Consider the following 25179-nt stretch of genomic DNA (forward strand, 5'->3'; position numbering starts at 1 on the left):
GTTATAATGAAATACAGAGCCTGGAGATTTTTTGAGTTATACACATTTTAAACCCCTTCGTGACGGACCACCCTGTATAAAAGCTGTGCGAAGTATTGTCATGTTATACCCCTTCCGTAATTTTAATATTGAATGGCTGGATTTTTCGAGAATGAAAAATTCAGTAAATAAGTCACCAAATATCTTACTCATGTTCTCACCACGCCGTATCAAACACTCCTGAAACCAGAATCCCAAATTTCTTTCGGATTATTCGTTAGGAAGATGAAACTCGAAGTTAGAATATTTTTATTATCATCCACTTGTTAGCCCGTCCCCTTTTAGCTGTCTGTGTTGCCGTGCCTTCCTCCCCCCCCCCCCTTCCTACAATCCGCCGAAAACATGCACGCGCATCTCTCTTCGAAAAACCGACATCCTCTGACGTCAAACATTTTCTCCGCTACGTCGTCATCCGGGTTTTAACTCAGCTGAGAGGCCGCCATTTGTGCTACTCTCAACCACCTGATAATTCGGCCTTGGCAGTGAGCGCTCAGTTTACCATCTCCCGAGTTTCCGAATTAGGCCTGACAGCACTCACTTCCTATCCCCCCCTCTTTCTCGCGTTGTTCATCCCCGGCATTCCGTAGGGTTTCGGTGCACAAGGCCTGGATTAATCAGGCAGCCCTTTTACCACAGTCGGACCATCGACGGTGGCTTCGGTATGGAGTGAAGACGAAGAGAGGTTTGCGACCGTTCGAGAGAGCCATGTTTCCTTCTGTGCGGTTTGCCGTGCTTGTGATATGCTGGTACGTCGTCGGTGGCGTTCGTAGCGAAGGCAGTGTGGGTAAGTAGAGACAGAAAAAAAAATTACGTAATGTGTTTCGATACTTTTAAGTGCGAGTCCCCCCTCGAGTTGTATTTGGTCGCCGGGAACAAGGGGACGTCTTATCTCCATTTTACAGTGATAACCGGCGGTTTGAACAGCGGATACGTGTTCGTATGGCAACATCTGTTTACTCTGACAACTGTAGCGACAGAGCTTATGTCATGATGCCGCATGCTGGTCTTCTGTGTTATCACTTGTCGTGTAACAGTCTCTTTATGTAACGATTTAGCAGCATGAAACTAGAGTACAGTAGAACGTGGGGTATACAATGTTTGTTAGATATCACGTGATCTGCTTCTTGTTTAGATAAGTCGCGGTGAAACTTTGACCACAGCCCTGCTTGCGTTAATAACGAACCTCTGCCTCGTTGACGGCAACTCCCCTAAAGACAGTGTTAACGTGCTAATCAGTTAACTTCTTTACATCAGCAATTATCGCTTCATTTCAACTATTTCACATTTGTTATACGACGAAATAAAAAAAATAACATATGGTGGTCTTATTTCGTACGCTAACTTTTATCACGTTTTTCAATGAATTAATCTCAACCCAGGCGATTCAATTTGCGCAAGTCTGTACTGTTTCGGATATTCCTCTAACTTCCGTTTCCTGCAGATCATTTGAATCACTTTTAGAATATTTTTTTATTATTATTAATTTCAGTGTTGTCCTCCTGATTGTTTAGTTCATCTTTAATAAGTGTGTAGGCGTGTGGCGTTTCTCCTTTTCTTGTAGTTCATTTTGGAACTGTCCAGTAAGATTAGACACAGCTAGTGGACTAACTGTACTGTGAGAAATCTGCTTCATTCATGTCTTGTATTGATTCGGAACAGAGACTGTGCATGTCTGTGCGCGCGCGCTGCAGTATGTACAATAAATAATATTTTATTGTTAGAAGCTTCAAATTTCGAGTGAAATTGTAAAAAAAAAAAAATAATTCTACAGTGAGATTTAAGAAACGTTTTAGATAAATTAAGTAATTTGTCTTATGTAGTGGGAGAAAAAAATTAACTTAGTTATTTCGGTGCCTTCTGCTAGGAGAGAGACACACGGCGATTGTGTAGGTGTCGATTCGTATCGATAAATGCGTCTTCGGTGGAAATAACCTTTCTTAATGAAGTTGAGCAGGGTCGAAATGGCGGGTGCAGCAGATGATGAGCGAATCGAAGATGGATAAGGAACAAAAAAAAAAAAGAAGTGAATAATAGCTGTCGGGTGAGGATAAAAATAAGAAAAGAAATGCTAACGAGGATGAAACTTTTAAAATTGTTCCAAAGAAAACAAGTTAAGGAGAAGTTTGGGGGGGGGGTATAGAAGAAAGAATTGAGTTTTATGAACGCCGTCAACATTAACTATTCGTAGACGTGGAAAGGATCGAATTTAGAATTCACCTCGACGACTACGAACGGCCAATATCGTCGGTGAATATGGAAATGTTGTTAAGTTAGTATTGGACGCGTTTCCGTTTGAATTGTTCAAGTTATTGTAAATATGGATGGCATGTATTTGATTACGAGTTGGAAATGGAGTGTTTGTGTTTCTTCAACACACTGGCGCTAGAAAAAGTAAAGAAAAAAGCGTCGCTAAATGTGCCGCTTGACTATCGGCTGAGCCTAACATCATTTCTCTCTCTCTCTCTGTGAATAAAAAATATATATAAAGAATATATACAGACAGGCAGTTCGTGCTTGAACTATTTCTTTCAAATGTATTTTAACCACTAGAGAAGAGTCTGCTGGTATTCTTCGCGTATCGTATTAGTTAATTTGTTCGCTGTAACTAGTTTTTTATAAACTTAGAATTGTGGCAATGAATACACGATACTTCTAGATATTTACTTGTAATTTTCTATTCTCGTTTTTTTTTAATTTTAATTAAAACCGCTTAAATAGAAAAAAGGTCCATCAATAATTTTTCAGCAAACCACATTCCACATTCATTCTGCTACTGGTAGCCATATTTGATTTGTCCTGATGGAACCTTTCGCCACTGAGTGCGCCCAAGAGCTCGTGGGAGAGAAGTCTAAATGGGAGTAGAAAAATGTAGTTAAGCGCTGCTAAGATCTCATTGCTTGGTAAGCTTTTAGCACTTTAGAAAGTATTCCCGCTACTTTCTCTTCATCGTTTAGTGTCCTTTCAAGGTCATTTATCTTTCAACATATTTTTATTTTGAGAGCCAATAGGATTGACTTTGATCTCAAAATCACATCTTGACAACATGCTTTTCAAATAATGAGACCAATCGGTGACAATAGTTTTCACGGATCCGATATTGATGAAGAGGTGATAAGCATGTTCTCTGTGGGGTTTAAGGGACGGAGAGATTAAAACATCACATTATTTACAAATGAGAGCTTAAATTTTGTCTTTAAAGCAATTACTTGAAGGCGTGAATGTTGTCCATTGGCATGAAAAAGCAACTGTGATGACTCTAACCCTCCTGAATATCTTATCGGTAATCAGAAATCAGTAAAGGTAAATTATAATCTACAATTACTGATTTCTGAAGCCCTAACCAAATCACAAAAATATTTCAATGTATGGGATACTTTGTGTTTAGATTCTGATACGACATGCTGTCATCTTCTGCCGCGAAGATCTGTAACTAAAGAATGAAACAGAACCAAGAAAAAGCTCCAGGATCACTTGGTATAAGATAATACGGGATAACTCCACCTGAACGAGAATGAGTTGTTTCCAGTAGCCGACGTTTAAAAGTAATTATATATTTCGTACGTTTTTTTCATTGATTAGCATCGAACATTATTGAAATGATCATTGTAATAATCTATATTTCTTTTCTATTACAAATCAACAACTTCAAGAACAACATTTTTGTGACGAGATTGTTTCGAGCCAAGCCAAATGGAGTACTCAGTACGAGTACTTTTGGATTCAAGAATATTCGGCCAGTATATTTCACTCACTTCATGAGATTGTTTTTAATCTGAAGACAAAAGTTATAGCGATCCACAAACATCTGATTTTTTTTTAATTTGTTTATTCCTAGTGGAAGAAGATTGTCAGACTTTACCTCCAGAAATTCTTCAAGTTTTTCTAGCGAAAAACATTGGTCTAGAAAAATTCTCCAAGAGCATTTTTTTTTACTTTCTTATCCCATGAAAAATCCGTCCATATCAATACAAAAGTCAGACTGATTTTGAACCAAAAGAAGAGATTGTTAGCATGTTTTGATTTAATTTGTAGATCAAAGAATGTAATGAAACTGATTTAGGTTTTCTGTTTGATTTCCTTCCTTTTACATAAGCTTAAATCTTAGTTGACATGTTTTTATTCCACTTTTCTACTCCACATGAAGTGAAATTTAACATTTCTGTTAGCTGCCGTGGAACTTTGACTGCTATATGAATGTATCACCAATGTAACAGAACGAGCCACTAGCATCACGAATATTTCAACAATCAATTAAGCTATCTATGGGCAGAAAAAAGATGTGTGTTCATTACTCCATTTGTTTTACTTGTAAAAGCTTGAAAATCATCCTCCTTAGGAAGTCTTCCAACCGTGCCAAGAAGGTGTCTAAGTAGCAAGGAATCTTTTAAAAAATCACTAAAAGAAAACTGGCAAACCAACAGACGTTTGTTTGCCAGTTTTCTTTGTCGAAAGAGGGCATATTCGAACAAATGCCTGTGTGTGTTGTTTCGTTACAGTTTAATCATCGACACTATCTTGAGACACCGTAATCCGAAATTGTTTTAACAAGTAGGTTGTGGTCAAATATCAAAACTTATTTTGCGAGTGTCAACTTCTCGATAGCCTTCAGCATAATCTCATTTACGGTTGGAAAGATCTCTTTGGCACTCAGTTGGCAAGTATTTTTACTTGGTCTTAAATTCATCCTTTGATGGTGAAACTTCTCTTGGTATTTTTTTTCTAAGTCCAGGGGTAGTCGATTATGTTTTCTCAACGCAAAACAAGCTAATTTTGTTGCATAGTGACACGAGACATTTGTCATGTGCTGGTTATGTGACGTTTTGTTCTTCTACGATGTTTCTGATGACAAATCAAGTTGCAAGATAATTTCGAAATGATAGAAATAAATAAAACTCTAGTTATTTCTGAAAATAAAAAAAATTCTATAATATCATATATATAATTATGATAAATAACAATCATTTATTAAAACATTCTATAATCGCAGATTAGCTAGAACATTCTGTTTAGAATCATATAGTTTATATCGATATATTCTGTAACTTCAAAACAAAAGAGAAACTTTAATAAAATAGATAGAGATGTTCTTTTAACATTTGGCTTGCTGCCCAAGCACAGTTTGAGCGTTTTTAAATTGGTCTTCATCGTGCTCCCCCCCCCCCCATCACCACGTGTTTATTCCGTTTATGTTATTTTTTTGTCTGCTTTAACTAGACTTTATTTTTTTTTTATTTCTAAAGCGTTATCAGAAATAACATATAGCGAAACACATTTGTTTCTGAAGCTGCTCACACACAGATTAGCTAGAGCACATTCTTCGGAATCCTAAATGTATTATTTCCGTGTTTTCCGAATATATACAAATTATTCGGAAAATCTGAGAAATGATCATTACCTGTCTTTCACAAGGAAACGTATGTCCATCTAGGTATGAACTCCACAAAATACCCAAATTCATATTTATACATAGAACTAAAACGAAACTACGTTCAAGTTTGGTTTTGTATTATTAAGGGATAAACCTGAGCACCTGGAGGAAAATTAACCTCACAGTCACAGTTTGAGAAGACTAACTCAATGTTAGGAAAAGAAACGAACATCCGCTGGACCATATACTGACCTGTCATCACTGTGGCAATACCGATTGAAGTACCACAAATGTCACCACTAGCGTATCTTCTCAGCATGTGTATATTCACTCGGCTTATCCTCTCCTTATCCTTTATTTTCTCGCTTATTTGTTTATAATTTTTTACTTTTTAAAACAGTGAAGTACTAGTTGGGTCAGATTCATGTATACGTATGTGCAGCAGACTCAAAAATCATTAAAACCGTTGTAATAATCCTACTTTTTATATCGGCAACAACATTACTTGGCATCTTCGGATCATACTTCCAATAGTCTACAAAGACCTATTTTCGTTCTGAGCAGGGGCGGCTCGTGCATGGAACTACAGCACCCCCAATTTTCCCCGATATATAAATATATTTATTAATTTATTTATATTTGCTTGTAATATTTAATTTTATCATCAACAATCCTATACAATCCTCTTATTTTATATAAAAAATAATAAAAATCCATCTTGTAGCACTTAGGAGGGCGAAGGATGCTAGCAGCACTGTGTCATATTTCTACGCGCGCAAGCATATGCACGTCATAGCGAGATGCCAGCTATTAGCGTAATGCGGCACTGTCCGTCGCGCAGTTCCACTGTTGTTTATATGCAGTTTGCACCAGTAGTAGAGTGTTCGTACTGCTTATCGTGTTTACTCCGTCTCTTTAAATATTTGGCCATTACAATTAAAGACATAACATTTGTTATAGTTTTTATTTTAGAACATTATTGGGGTTATGATAATGGATTTTATTTCTAAGTAATTTTGAATTATACCACTGTATAATTTTATCGATAATAAACAATATTTTTTCATGTTTAAATTTTTACCATAATTTTGATATTTTATCCAAACACGTATGCTCTGTACTTACAGTGTGTATGTATATTTCGAAAGTTGCAGCACCCCCACGATTTCAAGCCACGAGCCGCCACTGCTTTTGAGTGAAAACAAACACCGCAAATATCGTCTTCTAAAACAAATATCAGCTAAAGACGTTGCGGGTGGTTAATGATTTCTAAATTATTTATTAAAAATAGTTTACACACCATAAAATCTGCGTATCATCTTGTATTCCTATTTGTTTTTAGCATCTCAAAATAGCAATTTCTAACTTGATGTTTGCATTTAATCTTTTCCTTGCACTCTTTTAGTTTGGAAGAATAATTTCACGCAGCTATTCAGATATCTTAATTCTGAATGAAACATTTTAAAATGAATTCCGTTCCTTTTATAATAACGAGTCTTTTACGTTCTTAAAATCGTATTCAATGGAAGAAGACGCCTTTATCATTTCTTACAATTTTATGTAATTGTTCCTTACACAAACAGAACTTTCATTCACTGATTTCGTTATTAAATTCGATTTGCTTGTGTTTTGACGGAGTAGAAGCTTCGCCGACATCACAATTGAATCTCAGAAAAGAGTTGAATAGAATGGTAAAAATGGAGAAATGACTTCGTTTAAAAGGGGAAAGAAAATCAGTATGTGAACGAGCACCTTTTATACACAATTGATGACAATTTACTCATTTTTTGCTCGTTCATTCCTAAACGAATAACTGTTTTTTTTATCACGTGTTCTCAACGAATTCGAAAGTAGGTGCGATTTGCAATTTGAATTATTAACATAATTTTAAATTTTCTGAAGTTCCTCGCTAAGACCCGAAGCGTCATCCATTCTGTGGTTTCACGCTTAGTTAAAAAAATATTTCAACCTGCTTCTCGCTCATATTAATTTATGAAAGGCAAAAAGTCATCATGTGATATTCAAAAACTTTTAAAGTTGCTTGCAGCATAGCAAGAATTATTCCCTTTAGAAATCTTCATAATAAATAAACGTAATTATAATAATTACTTGATGGTTAATCGAATTTTGTGCTTACTTCATAGAAAGTCGTTTCTTTTTAAGATGTGTGATGGGATGCTATTAATATTAAAATAAGATGATTTGACAGCTCGGTAATAAAATATGTTATCTATGTAAAAAGGAAAAGACAGAGTGAAAGAATACGTTCGTTTTAATAGAAAATGTAGAAAACAATATTTGAAATGATTGGAGTGCAGCTGGTAATTATGTTCACTTTTTAGCTAATTTTCTAAACGTGTTATGAGAAATATTTTATTCTGAAACAAATTATTTTTTAAGAAGCAATACATGCTTTCTCTTTTTTAATATAGTGCATACCAATTTCTAATTATTCTACTTCAAAACGATCGAGTTGGTTTTAGTTTGATTTGCATAAATCAAACTGATGCTCACTCAAAGATTATTTACTATGAATTGATAGCTTTATTCTCATCCCTATAACGACAAAATGTCGGGGTTCCAGTTGATGAAGATTGGTTGGCTTCTGTTTACAGGATTGGAATATTCGATATTTTTCCCTGTTTGAGCAGCACTGGACATAAATGGGTATCAAGTGACAGTTACTAGCACCGTTAATTCCCCTCCCCTCTCTAGCCCTGCAAACCTCCTTCTAACGGGTATTAATTGCCAATCTCAAATGTGCAGCGTTTGTTATCGTTCAATGAATTCCGAATATCAATCCCAGGTGGTATTTCTCGAACTAATGCAAAGGCGTATCTAGCACGTGAGTGACGTGCGTAGAAGTGTACTAAAGAACAGGATATCAACGACCTTATGACTTACATTCGCTAGTATAAATATCGTCTAACTTTTGATTTGCAAGAAAAATGAAATCAAAAACATGGAAATAAAATATATCAGCAGTTATATTTCTGTAGCTTGTTTCTTTATCATCAAAAAACATATGAAAGAATCGTAGAGGATATTTCTGAATCCCGACATAAGATACAGGAGTAATCAATTAAAATGTTATTTTGGAAGCTAGATTTAAATGGCTTTCATTTTCAATAAATTGAAATGGAACCTATTTTTAGTTTCTATTTCATATCGTACTTCAAGGCTGTAGAGTTGCTCAGAGAGCCTGCATTCGCTCATTACCGTTAAACGTATGTAATCCGAGAGAATTTGAGATTCTTATTGAGAAATTAAATTCATTGTATACGTTACAAGAGGACAGAACAGCATTGAATGACATCGTTAAATCTTTGCTATTATTCTGCAGGAAAGATTGTCAAGAATATAGAATGTACACAGATCGCAATCGCTCGTGGATAATAGCATCAGTATCAGATAAACTAGAGCGAAACAACCTCAATAACATTAGAGGGGAAAATAAGATGATTGTTCCAATCCCTAAACCATTTTGTTTAATCCGACTTTTGGGTAATATATGATGGGATTTAGTTGTCTTTTGCTTACAATGCCAATTATAGAGGGCGCTTCGTATTGACGTCGCACGGCTTTTTTTATTGCGTAACAGAGATAACCAACGCATGTGGACACATACAATACAAAACGATCTGAAATATTGCTTGAATATATTACTTTGTTAACCCTCGTTTTGTTGCAATAGCCAGTTTGAATCCAGATAAGAATCCAAAGAACATTTGTCAGATTTTTTACCGAGGATTAGACATTTTCGGACAGGAGAATTTTTTTTTCTTTGAAACTCTGATTATTCTTCTGGTAAAACAGACAAATCAGCCTGAGAATACACTTGACACTACTTTGTCGTCCGAGTGACAAAGCAGACTGTCATAATATGGATTTAGTTGTCATGCATGATTAAAAATCTCGATCTCACTTAAGTGACATCACATTTATTTATTTTTGTGGAGTATTATACATGATATAAATCCATCATTAAACTGATCAGAGAGAAGAAGGTGCCGGAGAAATATGTCAGGTTGGTGCAGGAGATGTACAGAAATGTGAAGACAAGGGTTCGAACTATGTTGTATGCAGATGACATCGTGCTGTGTGCAGAGTCGAGAGAAGAAGTGGCAGCTAAACTGGATAGTACTGGAAGGGAGAGGTATGAGACAGCAGAAGTAAGACAGAGTATATGTGTTGCAAAGTGGATGGCAGCCAGGAGACGGATCTGGAGCTGGAAGGAGATGTTATCAGGAAGGTCAGTGACTTTAGATAGTTAGGTTCAACAATGAAAGCGGATGGTGAGGCTGAGAAGGTAGTTGGATGGAGGAACTGGAGAGAGATGGCTGGAGTGCTATGCGATAAGAGGGTGCCGATCAATCTAAAAGGCAAAATCTATAGGACAGTAGCGAGACCAGCTATGACGTATGCCATGGAAACTGCGGCCTTCAGGAAAAATAACATCAGCAGGATGGAAGTAGCGGAGATGAGAATGCTTAGGCGGATGTGGGGTGTGACCAGAAAGGATCATCTGAGAAATGACTATGTCAGGGGAACAGTGAAAGTTGCGAACTTAGGAGCAAAGATACAGGAGGCAAGGTTGAGATGGTTTGGTTATGTGATAAGGAGGGAGGAAGAGTATGTGGAAAGAAAGGTCATGCAGATGGATGTGCAAGGGGAGAGGAAGCGCAGGCAGCCAGAGAAGAAGAAGATTAAACTTACCCGAGAACTTGTAAAAATACAACCTTCTGCATTGGAGTTGCCTTAGTATTGCACTATTTAAAAGGCACGTGCTCGGACCAAACTGAATATGTTTCCCTTTTATAGCGCTTCTTTTGATAAAGGTTCCACTGGCCTGTTTCGAACTCTTGGTTCTCATCAGAGACTAGGCAAAACTCTTCTTCGCTGTAGCAATCGCTATCTTACAGCTGTGTTGTCAGAAAGCGGTACCATATATGCATACAGAAGTGTACACTCATGAGCCAAAACATGATGACCCCTGCTTAGTATCGTGTTCGGCCTCCTTTGGCCGAGATAATTATTTTTACTCGTCTTGACATTGACTCCATTATATTTCGGAAGATATCCTGGGATATTCTGAATCAACTAGACAGAATAACGTCCAGGAAGTCGGCGACAGAGCTAGATACTCGCGTCGAACGCTTCGTTCCACATGATTCCATAAATGTTCGATGGGATTCAGATCAGGAGAATTAGGCGGCAAGAGGAGCACAAGGAATGCTTGCATATGTTCTTTGAACCATGCTTCAAATGCGAGCCTCATAAAGACATCTTTCTTGTGGGATTTCTCGAAGTGGTCACAGTGGGATGACACTGTGAACATGTTGGGTAATAAATCGTCCGATTAGCAGTCAATGTGTGTTCAAGGGTATGGAAGGACCTAGCGATGCCCGTAAGAACACTCTACATACCAAGATACCGCCCCCACCGGCTAGTGGTACAGTACAGGTTGCAGTGGGTCTTTGGTTGTTTGCACTCTGTACAAATTTTCTTCGATCAATCCATAATCACCATATATTTTTTTTTTTTGAGAAAAACTTAAGTATAGATAAACATGAAAAACAGTACTTTGCATATCTCGGATAGAGTAAAATACTATGTATAATCGTTCGTAACAAAATATGTAAGTCTTCAAGAAGAAGGCCCAAGTTAACGCATGAAGAAAAAAGGTTTATTTTCAGCTATCAGCAAACACACAGAAAATATCTCGATTGTCTCATATATAGAAATTAATTCCTCTTTGATTATACATTTTAATAATCACACTATTAGTCCGATGTTTTGTTAGTTCATCGCTTCCTTTTTAAATAGAGCTGCGTGGCTATATAAGCACCCGGAATTTCAAAAATAAAGCGCCAGGATCACATTAAACTGTTTTATTCTTTTTCTTCTTCATGCAGCTTCCTCAGTGCGAGGGTGCAGCACCACGTCCTTCCATTTCTCTCTGTTGGTGGCTTTCCTTTTTGTTTCTGCATAGCCATGTGATACTGTCCATGATCTTATATCTTCAACCATGTCCTTCGTTTTTTGCCTCTTGATCATTTTCCCAGAATTTTCTGTTGTATGTTCAATTTTCATATTGTTTATGAATATTTCTGGCTCGGATCTGCTTTCTTTTGAGATTTTCATAAATTTGAATTTTTTTTTTTTTGCATTAATATCTAATCCAAATTCTTTACCTTCTTCAATTAGTAGCTGCAGTAATTTGATTAATTTATTTCTGTTTTCTGCTATTAGAATGGTATCATCAGCATATCTGTGATTGTTGTATTTTACACTATTGATACTAATTCCTATTTTTTGTTTTTCAATCGTTTTAATCACTGTCTCACTATAGATATTAAATAGATTTGGTGAAAGGATACAACCTTGTCTAACTCCTTTTTATTTTCACTTCAGAAGTCTCAGAGTTAAACAGCTGCATTTTCTGTTTGGTGTAAATCATTTTTATAACCTTAAGTACATGATCTTCTATGTCTAATTTATCTAATACATTGAACATTTTATTATGTTTTACCCGGTCAAAATCCTTCTGAAAGTCTATGTAGCATATGTAAATGTTCCCATTTCTTTCAAGTGATCTTTCTATTAGTATTTTTAGTTCCAGGATAGCATTAATGGTTCCCATTCCTCTTCTGAAGCCTTTCCGTTGTTCACTCAATTCACCCGCTTAAGGCTCTTTCAATTTGTTTGTTAACGAAGGTTAAAATAATTTTAGATGCATGGGATATTAGGCTTACAGTTCTGTAATCCTCACAAGTTTGTACATTGTTTCTTTGGAATTGGTAAGCAGACAGATGTTGTTGTAAAAACTTCAGGTAATTGTATTGTTTAATAGATGTCCTGAATGGATTCCACTAAATAGTTATTATTGCCAGTCAAAGCTTTCAGCAGCTCATCTGAAATATTATCACACCCAGGGGATTTATTATTAGGAAGAGTCTTGATTGCGTGTTCTACCTCCTTTCTTGTGGGTAGAGTGGTATCTGTTGTTACCTTTAACTTAAGGTGTCGTTAATCATGTAACATGTTACCATTATCATCATCACAGGGATCTGATAAGTACTACACCCATCTTTCATTTATCTTTTTCTTATCAATGAGAATGTTTCCATCTTTTTCCCTGATGTTATTAGACTGTGTACGTTTTGCTTTCCCATTAAGTTCTTTCACTTTCAGGAATGCTTCTCTGGTTTTGTTCCTATTTTGTAATTCTTCTATCTCAGTGCTTAATCGTTTACATAACTGTTTGATTCTTTAATCCAAAGTTTTATATCTTAACCTTTCTTCTTCATTTGCTCCTCTTTTCCATGTTCTTCTTTCATCAATAAGGTTGATTACCTCTTGAGTTATCCATGGTTTTATTGATGTGGTTTTTAGCAGATGTTTCCCATGTGTTATGATAGCTGCTTGTAGTCTATTCCATTTAGAGGGTTCATTTTCGTTTTGCAACTGTGCAGACAGCAGCTCTGAAATATTTTCATTAAATGTTGATTTTATAATCGGATTTTGTACCATTTGCAGATCCCATTTTCGGGGTTGACTTCTTTTAAATTTTATTGTTTTCAGGTGAATATTCATCTTCATTAAAACCAGTCTATGATCAGATCCACAGTCAGCACTTGACATCACCTTTGAGTTCCGTATTCAATTGAAGTAGCGTTTACTGACTACGATATAGTCTAATTGATTTTTGTATCTTCCATCCGGACTTTCCCATGTGTAGCTTTCTGTTGGTTTTTGCTCAAAATAAGTGTTAGTTATGATGAGATTGTGCTTGTTACAGAAATGAATCAGCTTTTGTCCTCTCTCATTCCGAATTCCTAGTCCAAATGGACCCACGTGTGTAGATGTTCTCCCTGATCCAACGTTTGCGTTCCAGTCACCCATAGCTCAAATAACTCGATCTTTCTTGCCTCCGACTTCCTTTTATACACCATTCTACTTCATCATACATGATCAGCATATCTCTAGGTTTAGATTTCACTAGAATTGCCATTACTCTATCTGATTTTTTGATTATATGGATAATGTTTTTATTAGTTTTCTTCTCTACAATAAATGCTACGCCTCTTCTTGATATTTCACCACCTGACGTATATATTTTATATATCTTGCTATTTGTTGGAAGTTTCGACTTAAAAATCTGATGATCCTTTCCAAAAAGTTTCACTTATTCCTACTATACTAATATTCCATCTCTCTCTCATCATATTAGCCCATTTCCCACATTTATTCAATCCTCTTACATTGCAAGTACCAATATTCAAGCAATTTCTGCGTTGAATTAAACTGTTTACTAAAATGATTTGAGGACTAAAGTGAACGTCAATACACATAACATTTAAACCCTTGGTGAATGAAGGTCATTACAGCTTGGATGTAAAAGTACATCCAAGTGTTGTATTGAAGCATACCTTGAAAATATCAGATAACGCCCACTTTGTTACAGAAATAAATAAGTTGGCTATCCAGTTTCTTTAAAACAAAGACGAGATTTTCATTTACTTTAAGATTGTTGCTTGGAGAATATTTTATAATTAGCACGTCTACCTGTTTTCTGCTGGGTTCTGTTTAGCCAGCATGGCTAATTGCTCCCTCAACTGTGCGTAATGGTCATTTTGGCGTCCGTTCTTCAAGTAGTAAAACAACAGGTGATGGCACTAAGCAAGTAATAATGTCTATCACGATGCATCTCGTGTTTTTATTTGTATTTATTCGGTATTAAATCTACAATTCCAGCCCTAAGAGACCACTCACCTATTTCATTAGTATCACAATTTGTTTCCCTATTTTGTTTCCGATGCTGCTTTTTTCCTTTTGTAATCTTTTACTTTTATTTCCTTCTTCTTTTCTCTGTATAGCCTTTATTTATAGATTAACATCGACTTTTGTCCTTTAGGTATAACCTGTAAATGATTATCTGCATGAAGGGGTATGTACTAACTTAAGGTGAATCAATCATTTCTCCCTTGACTGTATTATTTTCAGTAGAAGTTTTACCTTCGTGTAGTTACCTGATCAGTGCAAGACAAGCCACAGAACTCCAGTTTCAATATCTGTTGTCATTTCAAAATAATCTATTTTTGCCTCTTGGGGGTTCACGGAAGGAGAATCCAAATCATATTTTGGATAAAAGAAAGTTCCACTATTCAGAGGAGAATATATATATATTTTTAAACTGTAATAGCATTTTATTTATCGTCATACAGATTTTGTTATTCATGCCATATGAATAAATAAATAAACCTTACTGACTGTTTTGTTACATAATCTGCAGTCTTTGCTTATGAGGATTACGTGTAGATGAGTAAGGCGTGTTAATCCCACCTACTTCGAAGCTTGGGTTAGCTTTTATGAAGAGAGTGGGATTAGCCTTCACTATTTATGTTGTTGCTACTGTTTATGTATGGGATGTAGGCATTGGATGCTGGTGATGTGTATATTAGTGTTAATGGTATCTTAACTTTGTTGGTATATTTTCCAGAGTTCGTGTTTTAATGTTCTGTAGTTCTGTGTTTTTAAATTTCTTGGTAGGTTGTTGAGTTGCGTGGATATCTGATGCGATCTCACAAAAGAACCGTATGAGTTGTTGAAGGGTGTAGGGATGTATAGTTGTAGTAGGTCGTGTTGTGCGATATGTGTCTCTGTTGTTTCGATAGGTGATGTTGAAGTAATTCCTTATTAATGTTATGTAGTGTTTCCGGTTTTTAATGCTCAGGATTCTGTATATCGCCACATGCTGGTCGGATATTGGTATTGCGTATAAGGTTCCAAACCACTGTTGACACAATTCTCCTATGTAATATTTCTAATTTTGTTAGGTGGCTGTTTGATGTGTTTGAATAGACTGTTATATCGTATCTATAATGATAGTAGTAATAATAATAATTGACCGTCAAACGATCCTCAAACGCAGGTTTAAAGGTTAAATTCACTTCGAGCTTGATTTTCCAAAAAAATTGTTAACACACACACACCTTTATGATTGAGTGGGACCACTTTAGTACCCTTTCTGTTTTCTGAACCGTTGGACACTTTTTTTTCGGTCAAAACTCTACGATTCAGGCCGTAGTAAATCGTAAATTAGAGTGGACATGCTTGAAAAACTAGGAGGAGGTGTGATAAACCGTTAAGGAGGGGGGGGGGGGTTATCGACTAGGAAATTACTCTTAGTATACAATCTCTTTATCAAAATGGAACAGTGATTTTAAAAATGCTCCAAAGCTGTTAAGATTATGAGGCTAGTGTGGTATTACGTCTATAATTATAAACTACAATTACACGTGAGCCTCTGTAGTTCAGTCGGTATGGACGAAACCCTTTGACCCGAAAGACTGGGTTCGATTCCCGTCCATGACGTGAGGAACCTTTATCTGGTCTTTTTCGACTTACCTTTAGTCGAAAAAGACCAGATAAAGGTTCCTCTGGTGAAATCATAAATATTTCACCAAATTTGGTGAAATCATAAATATTTCACCAAATTCCACACGGCATTCGAATTTGGGCCTTTCCAACTAACAGCGCACAGTTGTACTTCTTAAGATAGTGCCTATGAACGAAGAAAGCAAGAATACCCCTCCCCCATAACAAAAAAAAAAAAAAAAAAGAAAAAAGAATAGATCTTAACATGTTTCGTTCGACCTTGGCTTGGGATTTTATAAGAAGTGCACCGGGGGGAGGAGAGGGGGGATACTCTTATTACAGAAGTGTGTGTTACGGCTGCGTGTTTAATTTCACAGCTACTAAATGAAGCAAATATGATTACTTTCAAAAATTCCTTTTACCGGTCTGGTTATTAGAGTGGGTTGCGTCTCCGTTCCTCATCCGACAGGTTCTGATCAAAACTCCATAAGCAGACAGAATAGTTTGCTAAAGAATATTCGATATAACAAACTATTCCTTTGTTTTCTGTGCTTTTTCTTTATCTGATGTAGTGAGACTCGATTATATATACATAAGTTATATAAACTGGCATTTTTATCTGTAAAAATAAATATAATAAAAAATTTAGTTTATTTGGTAAGCCAACTGTGGGTGAACAACTAAAAGAAATTTACATCGGACTAAATTAAAGAATTCAAGTTACCTTTCAAATAACTTTTAATAATTATACTGAGACTTGAAGCTATTGGAAATACGTGAATTCCTTTGTTTGCTTCTTTTTTGTTTTCTTTTTCTTTTAGTGCACCCACTCATACAATGAGAATCCAAGAAAATAAAATTCTTGGATTTCTCTTCAGAGCATCAACATCATCCCAGCAAGGATTTTCTTCCCACACACCGTTAACTTCTAATGGATGAACTGAGTTTCCTTGTCAGCAGCAAATGACAGTACGGACACTAATGATGAAACAGCCAGAAACCCAATAACGAGCGATATTTGACGTCGAAGAAACCACTAATAGAAGTCAAAGCCACCTCAGTAAGTTTCCAAATGACAAAAACAATCTCCAGCATGATTGTCGTCTGTTCCAAGTTACAGGAGGCAAAACGGTGAATGTATTGGAAATCTCGAAATATGTTACAAACAAAATCCTTTCAGTTTATCGAGGGATATAATAATTTATTAATCACTTAACTCGTCCTGAGATCCGCATATCTCTTTCAAATCTATTTCTAGTTGTCTGAGTTGGAATGTGCACTCGTATTTCTCTTTCGAGGTGATTTACATTTTTGTATTCGTATATGGAACATAAAAGTTGAAAATATGAGATTACGTGTCTCGAAGAACATGCTGGGTTTTCTCATTACGTTTTTTTTTTTTTTTTTTTTGCCTGCAGTGATACATTGTATACACATTTTCTAACTTATGTTGCACAGATAAAAAGGTCTACACAATAATTATTTGCTTGTGCTATCTGTCGCACGTTGAGTGAGATTTTCTTTATGTACTTCATGAGTAATTAAGGATACTAATAGTGAGGTGTTTATTCCATACTTTTCTAATATTTTTTTTAGACCTATAGTTTGTGGATTGCTTGACAGAGCACCAAAAAAAGAAAAGCAAACAATTGTTTGCTTGGTGAGACATCAAGGTAATGTCCAAAGCAAGATTTTTACATGCACTTAAAACAGCGGATCGTATATTTGTCAAGCACAAGAGGAATACCAAGTAGCATCGACCGAGGATTGTAATTTAATGTTCTTTGCCTGTACTGTATTATTATGTCTCTGAGTTATGTCCAGCGTTCGTTTTATTCGATCGAAGTTAATGTGGTTCACGATAAGCCACCAAGTAAAGCTTAAAGTGACCTTATTCAGAATAACAGTAAGAAAAAAAAAGTAAGCGTTTCTTTTTAAAGCATAAAGGTACCTAAACAAATAAATGTTACTAATCTAAAATAAGGTAATATAAAAAAAAACAGTAATTTGTCGCTGGAGATCTTGACGCGATAAAAATGTTCTGTTCGTGTTCAACTCTGCGACCACCCTCTCACACACACGTCCAATAAAGGGGAAAGACAAATCGTAATGCTTAGAATGGTTCAGAGATAGAATTTCAATCCCCGAAAGCCATAGGCCACTATATGTAATGCTAGCATCATCAAACTACGAACAAGTACAGTAGCACTTAGAAATGGCGCCTCGTTAGGCTATGTGATATTGCTTGGGTGACGTTCGTGCACCATCATCACCATTGGTGCTTACAGGCTTTGATGGCTAGTGATCGGCCACGTGTCCTCGGCCTCCCTAACCCTAGTTTATTAGGATAAGGTGGTTAGGCTACGCCTATTGAATATATTTTGTCCGTTAATTGCGTGTGTTTTCATGTCCAATTTTGCTGCTTGCAAAACGAAAAAAATTTTCAATTCTTTCTGAGATTCGCTCACTTACGTTTAGCTGAATAAGTCTTGGTAAAAGTTCTTTGCATCTTAGGCGAATTCCAACACAGGTGTTTTCAACCAGAGCATCATCTGACTGAGCTAAGGTGGTTTGAAGCTCCTGCATGTTTATTTTTTTTTGGATGGGGAGAGAGTAAGTGTTTCATGATTTGTTGCTGACAATTTCAAGGAACAACCAGTAATTTTCTGATTTTGAATTTTCATCGCCTTTCTACTTCATGATCGTTAGATGTGTTGTTTTGTCTCCTTATGTATAGACATGCCGCTTTTTTGATGTTTTATATGACAATCTTCACTCATTCGGTTAAAACAGAGTTCCCCACATTTGAAGAGAACCCTGTTAAGTATATTCAACCAATGTGTTGCGGCGTTTCTTACCAAGGAGAATTTTTCCCGTGGGATTGTAAACTGCTCTGATATTACGAAGCCTGAGCCAGCGCAGCGAGTGCCCTACAAAATTAAATTATTATTATTATTATTAATGTAGGTTAGCACAGGAAGGCCCTCTAGCGCATCACGAAGTTCACCTGACGTTATCCATTTGGTGGAGGAACACTTAAATTTGAACTCCGCACCGCAAAGAATGGAACTCTTGTAAGGGATGTGCTCGGGTTTTTCATTCCACAAAACAGACAGATCTGCCATAGAACATACGCACTTAACAGTAATAATACAGTATACTTTCCTAGACTTTACTAAGGTCGTAATTCCAATGTAAACAAACGAACTTTGAAGGGCGGTATGTCGGAATGTTTCACGGAAGAGTTTTGTGACTAAACCTAGCGATATTCTGAGATACTGTACACATCGTAACCAGGCCGGCGAATGTGCTCAATTTTGGTATATGTTCATGTGGGGGTGGGGTGGGGCGAGGGGTACTCAGCAGCAACTTGAGAAGATGAACAAGGGATTTCCAACCACTTTCCATTTATTTGTGTTGAGAATTCGAATATGTTCTTAGTCAAGATAAGAGCCACGAAGATAGTCTTTGTGTAACCCAATTACCGTGTTTTTTTTTTGTTTTTTTTTTTGAATTGACTCTCTTCGTTGTGTCCCTTTCACTCCGAAGTATAGGGAGATAATTCATCATGAAAGCAATCTTCGAATTCCCTGCTGCATGCACGCGAACATTCCGTGAGTGGTAGCTAATAGACTGTGTATGCGTATCGTCTTAGTGTACTCTCGAGTTTATCTGAAGGAAACTACCGAAATGGCTTCTTATAGAAGACTTGGAAATCTAATAGGGTCAAGGTTATTGAGATTAAATAAGGCACACGTTCACTGATTTTCAAGGTTTCTGAAACTTGACGTGTATGGAAGGCTGAAAACTGAACGCTGTGTGGTGTGTGCATAACAATGGATTATTATTTGTTTTTAACAACAGTTTTTTTTTTTTTTTTGCTTTGAATAGTTTTCCACTAAATGGCTATCATTTCACATTTTGAACTGAAAACTAACATTGTACGATTCACACATTTGATTTTCATTAGGATTTCACTAAACTGAGACTTTGAAGAAAAATTTCTTTGAAGACTCAATCTCCGCTATTGTTATAATTATTTGAAAATGCATCTATAACTGATCATAACTAATCATTTTCATTATAATTTTTTTAAATAGGAAATACGGTACATGTACTACAATGGAAAAATTATTACAACATTATCTCTGTTTTTTGAATACTACATCCTCTGTCAAAAAAGAAACCAAACTTTTCGAAAATGGGAGAAACTAGTGGCGCCACCTGTAGTATCTTTTTGTTGTCGAAAACGGCAACCTGCATTTGTTTCATTAGAAGCCGAGTTATAGTGCCAAGAGTGATAGTGTGCTTTGACGAAGTCGGAAAATGAGTTTCAAACAGAGAGCTGCGATTGACTTTTGTGTTAAACTTGGTAAAAGTTTGACCGAAACACTTCAAATGCTTCAAAAAGCATACGGTGATGAATGCTTATCCCGTACTCAAGTTTACGAGTGGTTTAAGCGATTTCCAAGTGGTCGTGAGACGCTTGAGGACGACAAAAAGCCGGGCAGTCCAAAAACTGGACTGAGCGAAGTTAACATCCAAAAAGTGCGTGATTTCTTCAAAGAAAACCCGAAATCGTCCGTGAGATTGACTGAAGATGAATTCGGGATTCCAAAATCAACTGTGCACAACATTTTGACCGAAAATTTGGGCCTTCGTAAATTGAATTCGCGATTTGTTCCCCACAAGTTGACTGACGACCAAAAAAATCTATCGAATTGAACACTGCAAGGACCTCATTAAAACCGCTCGTAAGCACTCAAACTTCCTTCAAACGATCGTCACTGGTGACAACACGTGGTGTTTTGAGTATGAACTCGAAACAAAGCGTCAGAATGCTGAGTGGAGACCACCAGAAGAGGGTCATCCGAAAAAAAAGTCGCTTGGAGAAAAGTAAAGTAAAATGTAAAAGAAAAGTAAAGACAATGCTGATTTGTTTCTACGATTCCAAAGGCATTATCCACACAGAATTCGTTCCGCCTGGCCAAACGGTCAATGGTGAGTTTTATCTCGAGGTTTTGAAGCGACTGATGGCGAGAATTCGTCGCGTACGACATGAATATCGTGACGACCGACCGTTCGTCAAAACACACTGTCACTCTTGGCAACTCAGCTTCTAATGAAACAAATGTCATAAACAGTTGACAGAACACTAATGAAGGTTGCCGCTTTCGACAACAAAAAGATACAACAGGTGGCGCCAATAGTTACTTCTATTTTCTAAAAGTTCGGTTTCGTTTTGGACAGAGGGTGTACATTCATTCGGTATAAATACTACATACAAGATGACGGTGTTAAAGATAAAGGATGGATGCTAAATGACTGTAGATATATACAATACGAGTTTAGTGGAGCTTCGCGAAATTGATTAATTACCAACAAGTTCCTGTAAATGCAACACAATTATAGTATCAAGATCAATATTAGAATTATTGAAAGATAAAAACTAGTTGAAAAAAGGTTCACGAAACTGCCAGGTAAATTACATATCTGACACAATAGGATAGGAGAGCAATCAAAGCAGTTTTGCTTTCATCCTGTATTGTATTAGTGGATTGTCTTAAACAGGATTACCGAGCATCTACAGCTGTAGAGATCTATGCACTAACAGAATTTCACAGCATTAGTTTCCATGGAAACGGTTCTACTTACAAGCCGAATATTACTCCAAACCAGTGTTCAGATTTGACCATGGACATTGCTTAGACAGTGAAGTGTTGAAAGGCTGTGAAATATTGACGAATCACACTCTTCAAATCAGATGGACATGCCATGTCATCTTCTAGGAGTACGTTATTTATCTGAGGGTATCATCCCATTTGTTACTCAGTGGCGTTATGCTGTTTGAATTCTTATCCTGATTTGGAACTAAGATCCTATATATAGCAAATGGAAGAAACTAATATCATGCGAAATTCTAGATAGTGTTTTGTTACATAGTCTGTGACGCTTCGACGGAAACGACCCATTGAATATCAGCATGTCATACTGCTGGGAATATAGCTACGCGGGTAGAGGAAATTGGAATGCAATGGTTAGACTAGTCCGAGTTCAGTTCTGAAACATTCTCCACCAAATGTTTTGGTGAAGGATTGACCACAATATCAGGACACTGGTATCTTAGCCGCAGTCAAAATAGGTCACCAGTATAGAGATTTTTTAAATAAAAGGTTACGAAACATTCACCTGTCAATATACATTTTTCGTGACACCGTGGGTGGGTGCGTAAGAAGTGATGAGTCCGTTGAATACAGTACTTGTAATACTCTCTCGCTCCACTAGCTGCACTCTGTCTCGCTTCGCTTCGCTTCAGTTTCGTATTTTTCTGTCTCTCCTCTTGTGGCGCCATCTCCCGATATTCTATGACTTTATAATATAGAGCGTAGAGATGATATAAAGTTGCCCACAGTCCCTCCCCCCCCCCTCTACTTGTTCAGTATTTCCCCAGATCGTTTTTTTGTTTGTGTTACACCTTTGGAACTAACGTTACGAGAGAAGCACAAAAATATGTGATCGGCTTTTAATATCTTAAGATAGATGACGTAAGTAATAATAATCACTATTGATGTTTTATTCTCTTGTGTTTGTTACCAAAGAGGTTTTCCACTTTTAGGGATTGAATGTGATCTGGCGACCTAGTCGAAATTCTTAGTCCGATAAATGTTTATATCTTTAGATGAACGCTGTCTTGGGTGTATTTACATCTTCCGCTGAAAGAAAACGACCGTCAGGAGTAAAATCTTCAGTCCCAGACTCACTTAGCTCAGCATGAATTGGGCCGAATAAGACTATTACCGGCACAAGAGAGAGAATTTGAACTGGGGGTATCTTTTGTAGCTGTCTTCGGCCATCAGTCCCGCTGAAGAAATTTCTAGCTTTATCTCTTCGGTGTGCATGTCGGCAAAGATCGTTTAGGACTTGGGAATAATGCGTTAACATTTTGCCATCAACTTGATGCGTGCAAAATTTTGGAAAACTAAAACAAGCTAAAATTTCTATTTTTTTTTCGTTCAAAATAAATTAAATGTTCTTGTTGAAGATTGCAGCGTGCAATTCTTATCATGAGTGAACAAGTTTTAAGGTACGTAAAACAGTTTTGCAGAAATTCAAGAAATTGGTTAATGTGGGAGGGAAAAATTCATTGTTTTCTAAAGCCACCAGTTATCTTCATCTTTGTGTGCTTTGTCTTTACGAACTGAGTTTGATGAAACGTAATATTTTAACACGTTGACAGTCAAGAAATTTTAATCCGCATTAAAATCGGATTCTAATAACTACTTCCTTATATGAAGACTAAATTACATTTCTGCTTTCACGCGAGTGATGCGTGGTAAAGTTACCCTCGGTCGTCTTTCTCAAGATATTAATCATACTTGAACGTGTTCTCCCATTTATCTTCTCCTACTAATCTCTGTCTTTAACAATCATTAAGGTAAGATATCTTGATATTGTAAGCGTGCCTGCAGTTCTCTTTTATGACCTAAGTTGGTTCAACCTTTAACACGGCGGAATCGTCTCATTCCCGTATCTTTTAGGCCCGTTTTGTTTCAAAAGAAAAATATTTTGGTATAAATTTTAAGGCTTACAGTAACAGAATAAATGATATTTGTAATCCGTGGCATTTCATTAAAATTTCCGTACTATTTGCATTCCTATTTCGAGTGATTGCATATTGGGACTGCACTGCGGTAGTTTGTCTTGTTTTATTTCTTCTTATTGTTAGTGAATTAACACAAATTGGAATATTTCCCCCCTACAACAGAGACCTGTTTATGCTGCCACCGAATTGTCGAGGCTGTTAATATACGTTTCGTCTGTTGTGTGTACAAGTATGAACTTTTTTTATATCAGTTTGTCTGGTTTGCAACATTACTCATTGATCTGATATACGATGAATGTTCAGTTTGAAATACACAGGTAATGATGTTGAACTGTCGTAATAACTCGATCTACTTCTCACCTTTCGTAGAACTAAAAGTTCCATCAAACAGTATCCCATAACTACCTTCCACAAGTTTATAGTTCTCTTTCTCAATTCTTGCAATCCACACAATTATTAATTCTTGTAGCCTACATTCCAAAATTCGGCTATCATCTTTGTAACTCTTCTTTGTCCATTTTCCGCAAATTACTATGAAAGCAGGCGAGCAAAGCTACTCACGGTAATTCAAATGCAATTATATGCCTTGAAAAAAGGCAAAACGATCTCCTTATCCTTTAAATGCAAATGTTCGTTTGAACGTCGTAATTATTCACTGAATTGTTTTGCAATATTTGTTACGTGACCTCTGAACCTTAACTTATTATCCACCATCACTCTGAGATCTCTATCCCCATCACTTTCTCCAAGCATAATGCTATTAATATAATATGCCATTGGAAATCTCATCGTGCCAACGTACATAACTTCACACTTATTAACATTGAATTGATAACGATTGTTTGGCCATAAGTTCGAGTTTCTTCAAGTCATTCTGTAAGGCTACATATCCGTAGCATCCTTAATTGTCATGCATATCTTTTCATCTTCAACATAAAGTCATCATTAGTGTATAGAATGAACAATAATGGTCCGAGGACTAATCCTTGTGCTACTCCACTGTTCACCTTTAATCTGATAGACCCGCAATCCGTCATATACATACCAGTCTCTGATACCTGTCCATCAGAGTCCTCCTAGAGTTTATATTCATTATAATCAATATTTTTTATTCCAATCTCATATTCTGCAATTTATTCAATAGAAATTACTGTGGTATCCTATCAAAGTCTCCTACAGTATAACAGTGTGTCCATTTATCAAACTCGTTTGTAACACTATTCTGTTATATATGAGCATATTACTCGGGTTTTTGATTTCCTTTTAGTCAACCTACGCTGTACCTTGCAAAACATAGCTTGTCTGTTAACCCATTTCTGTATGCGAATTCTTATCAACTTCTCTAAAATCTTCACCACCACTCCAGAGATACTGAAAAGCTGGTCGTTACTCGAATCAGTTTTTGTACAAGAGTGGTACAACGCGAATGTCATATATTCCTTCCATTTCTGTGAGATCTTTCCTGAGCTGAAACTCAAATTTTCCAACCAGGCTAAAAGCCTAACCAGTTCAGCCGAAGATTTCTGTAGCATCCGTGTTACTAATCCATCTGTCCTATTGCCTAATTTTTGTCCAGCTTACGCACTAGATCTAGAACTTCCGTTTCATGCGACTCTCTCTCATCATCATCTAATGTAGTGGTAGCGCTGTTCTCTGTGTTGCACACACCAAGCTGATGCAGAACTGAGAGCTGATGGGAACGACCGCATCTGCTTCAGATACATGGGTGGCGTCTTCATCCGGTAAAGTTATTCTTCCGCATTTGTCCTTTCTATTATTTGCAGCAAAA

The 25179-nt window shown here is 36.6% G+C and overlaps 1 protein-coding gene across 2 annotated transcripts in view; it reads left to right on the plus strand.

Annotated features, from left to right (window-relative positions):
• The first annotated feature begins 511 nt into the window (after positions 1–511).
• IA-2 (tyrosine phosphatase IA-2) overlaps positions 512–25179 on the plus strand; it is a 392148-nt gene continuing 367480 nt past the window's right edge. For both annotated transcript variants that reach the window (XM_090411727.1, XM_090411728.1), the window contains exon 1: positions 512–823. In XM_090411727.1, the coding sequence (XP_090267853.1) occupies positions 745–823 (79 nt within the window). In that variant the 5' untranslated portion in view covers positions 512–744. The remainder of the gene's footprint in view (positions 824–25179) is intronic.

Source organism: Typopeltis vanoorti, chromosome 22, assembly GCF_054136105.1.
Source record: "Typopeltis vanoorti isolate ZY-2024b chromosome 22, IOZ_Tvanoo_1.0, whole genome shotgun sequence".
Taxonomy (NCBI): Eukaryota; Metazoa; Arthropoda; class Arachnida; order Uropygi; family Thelyphonidae; genus Typopeltis; species Typopeltis vanoorti.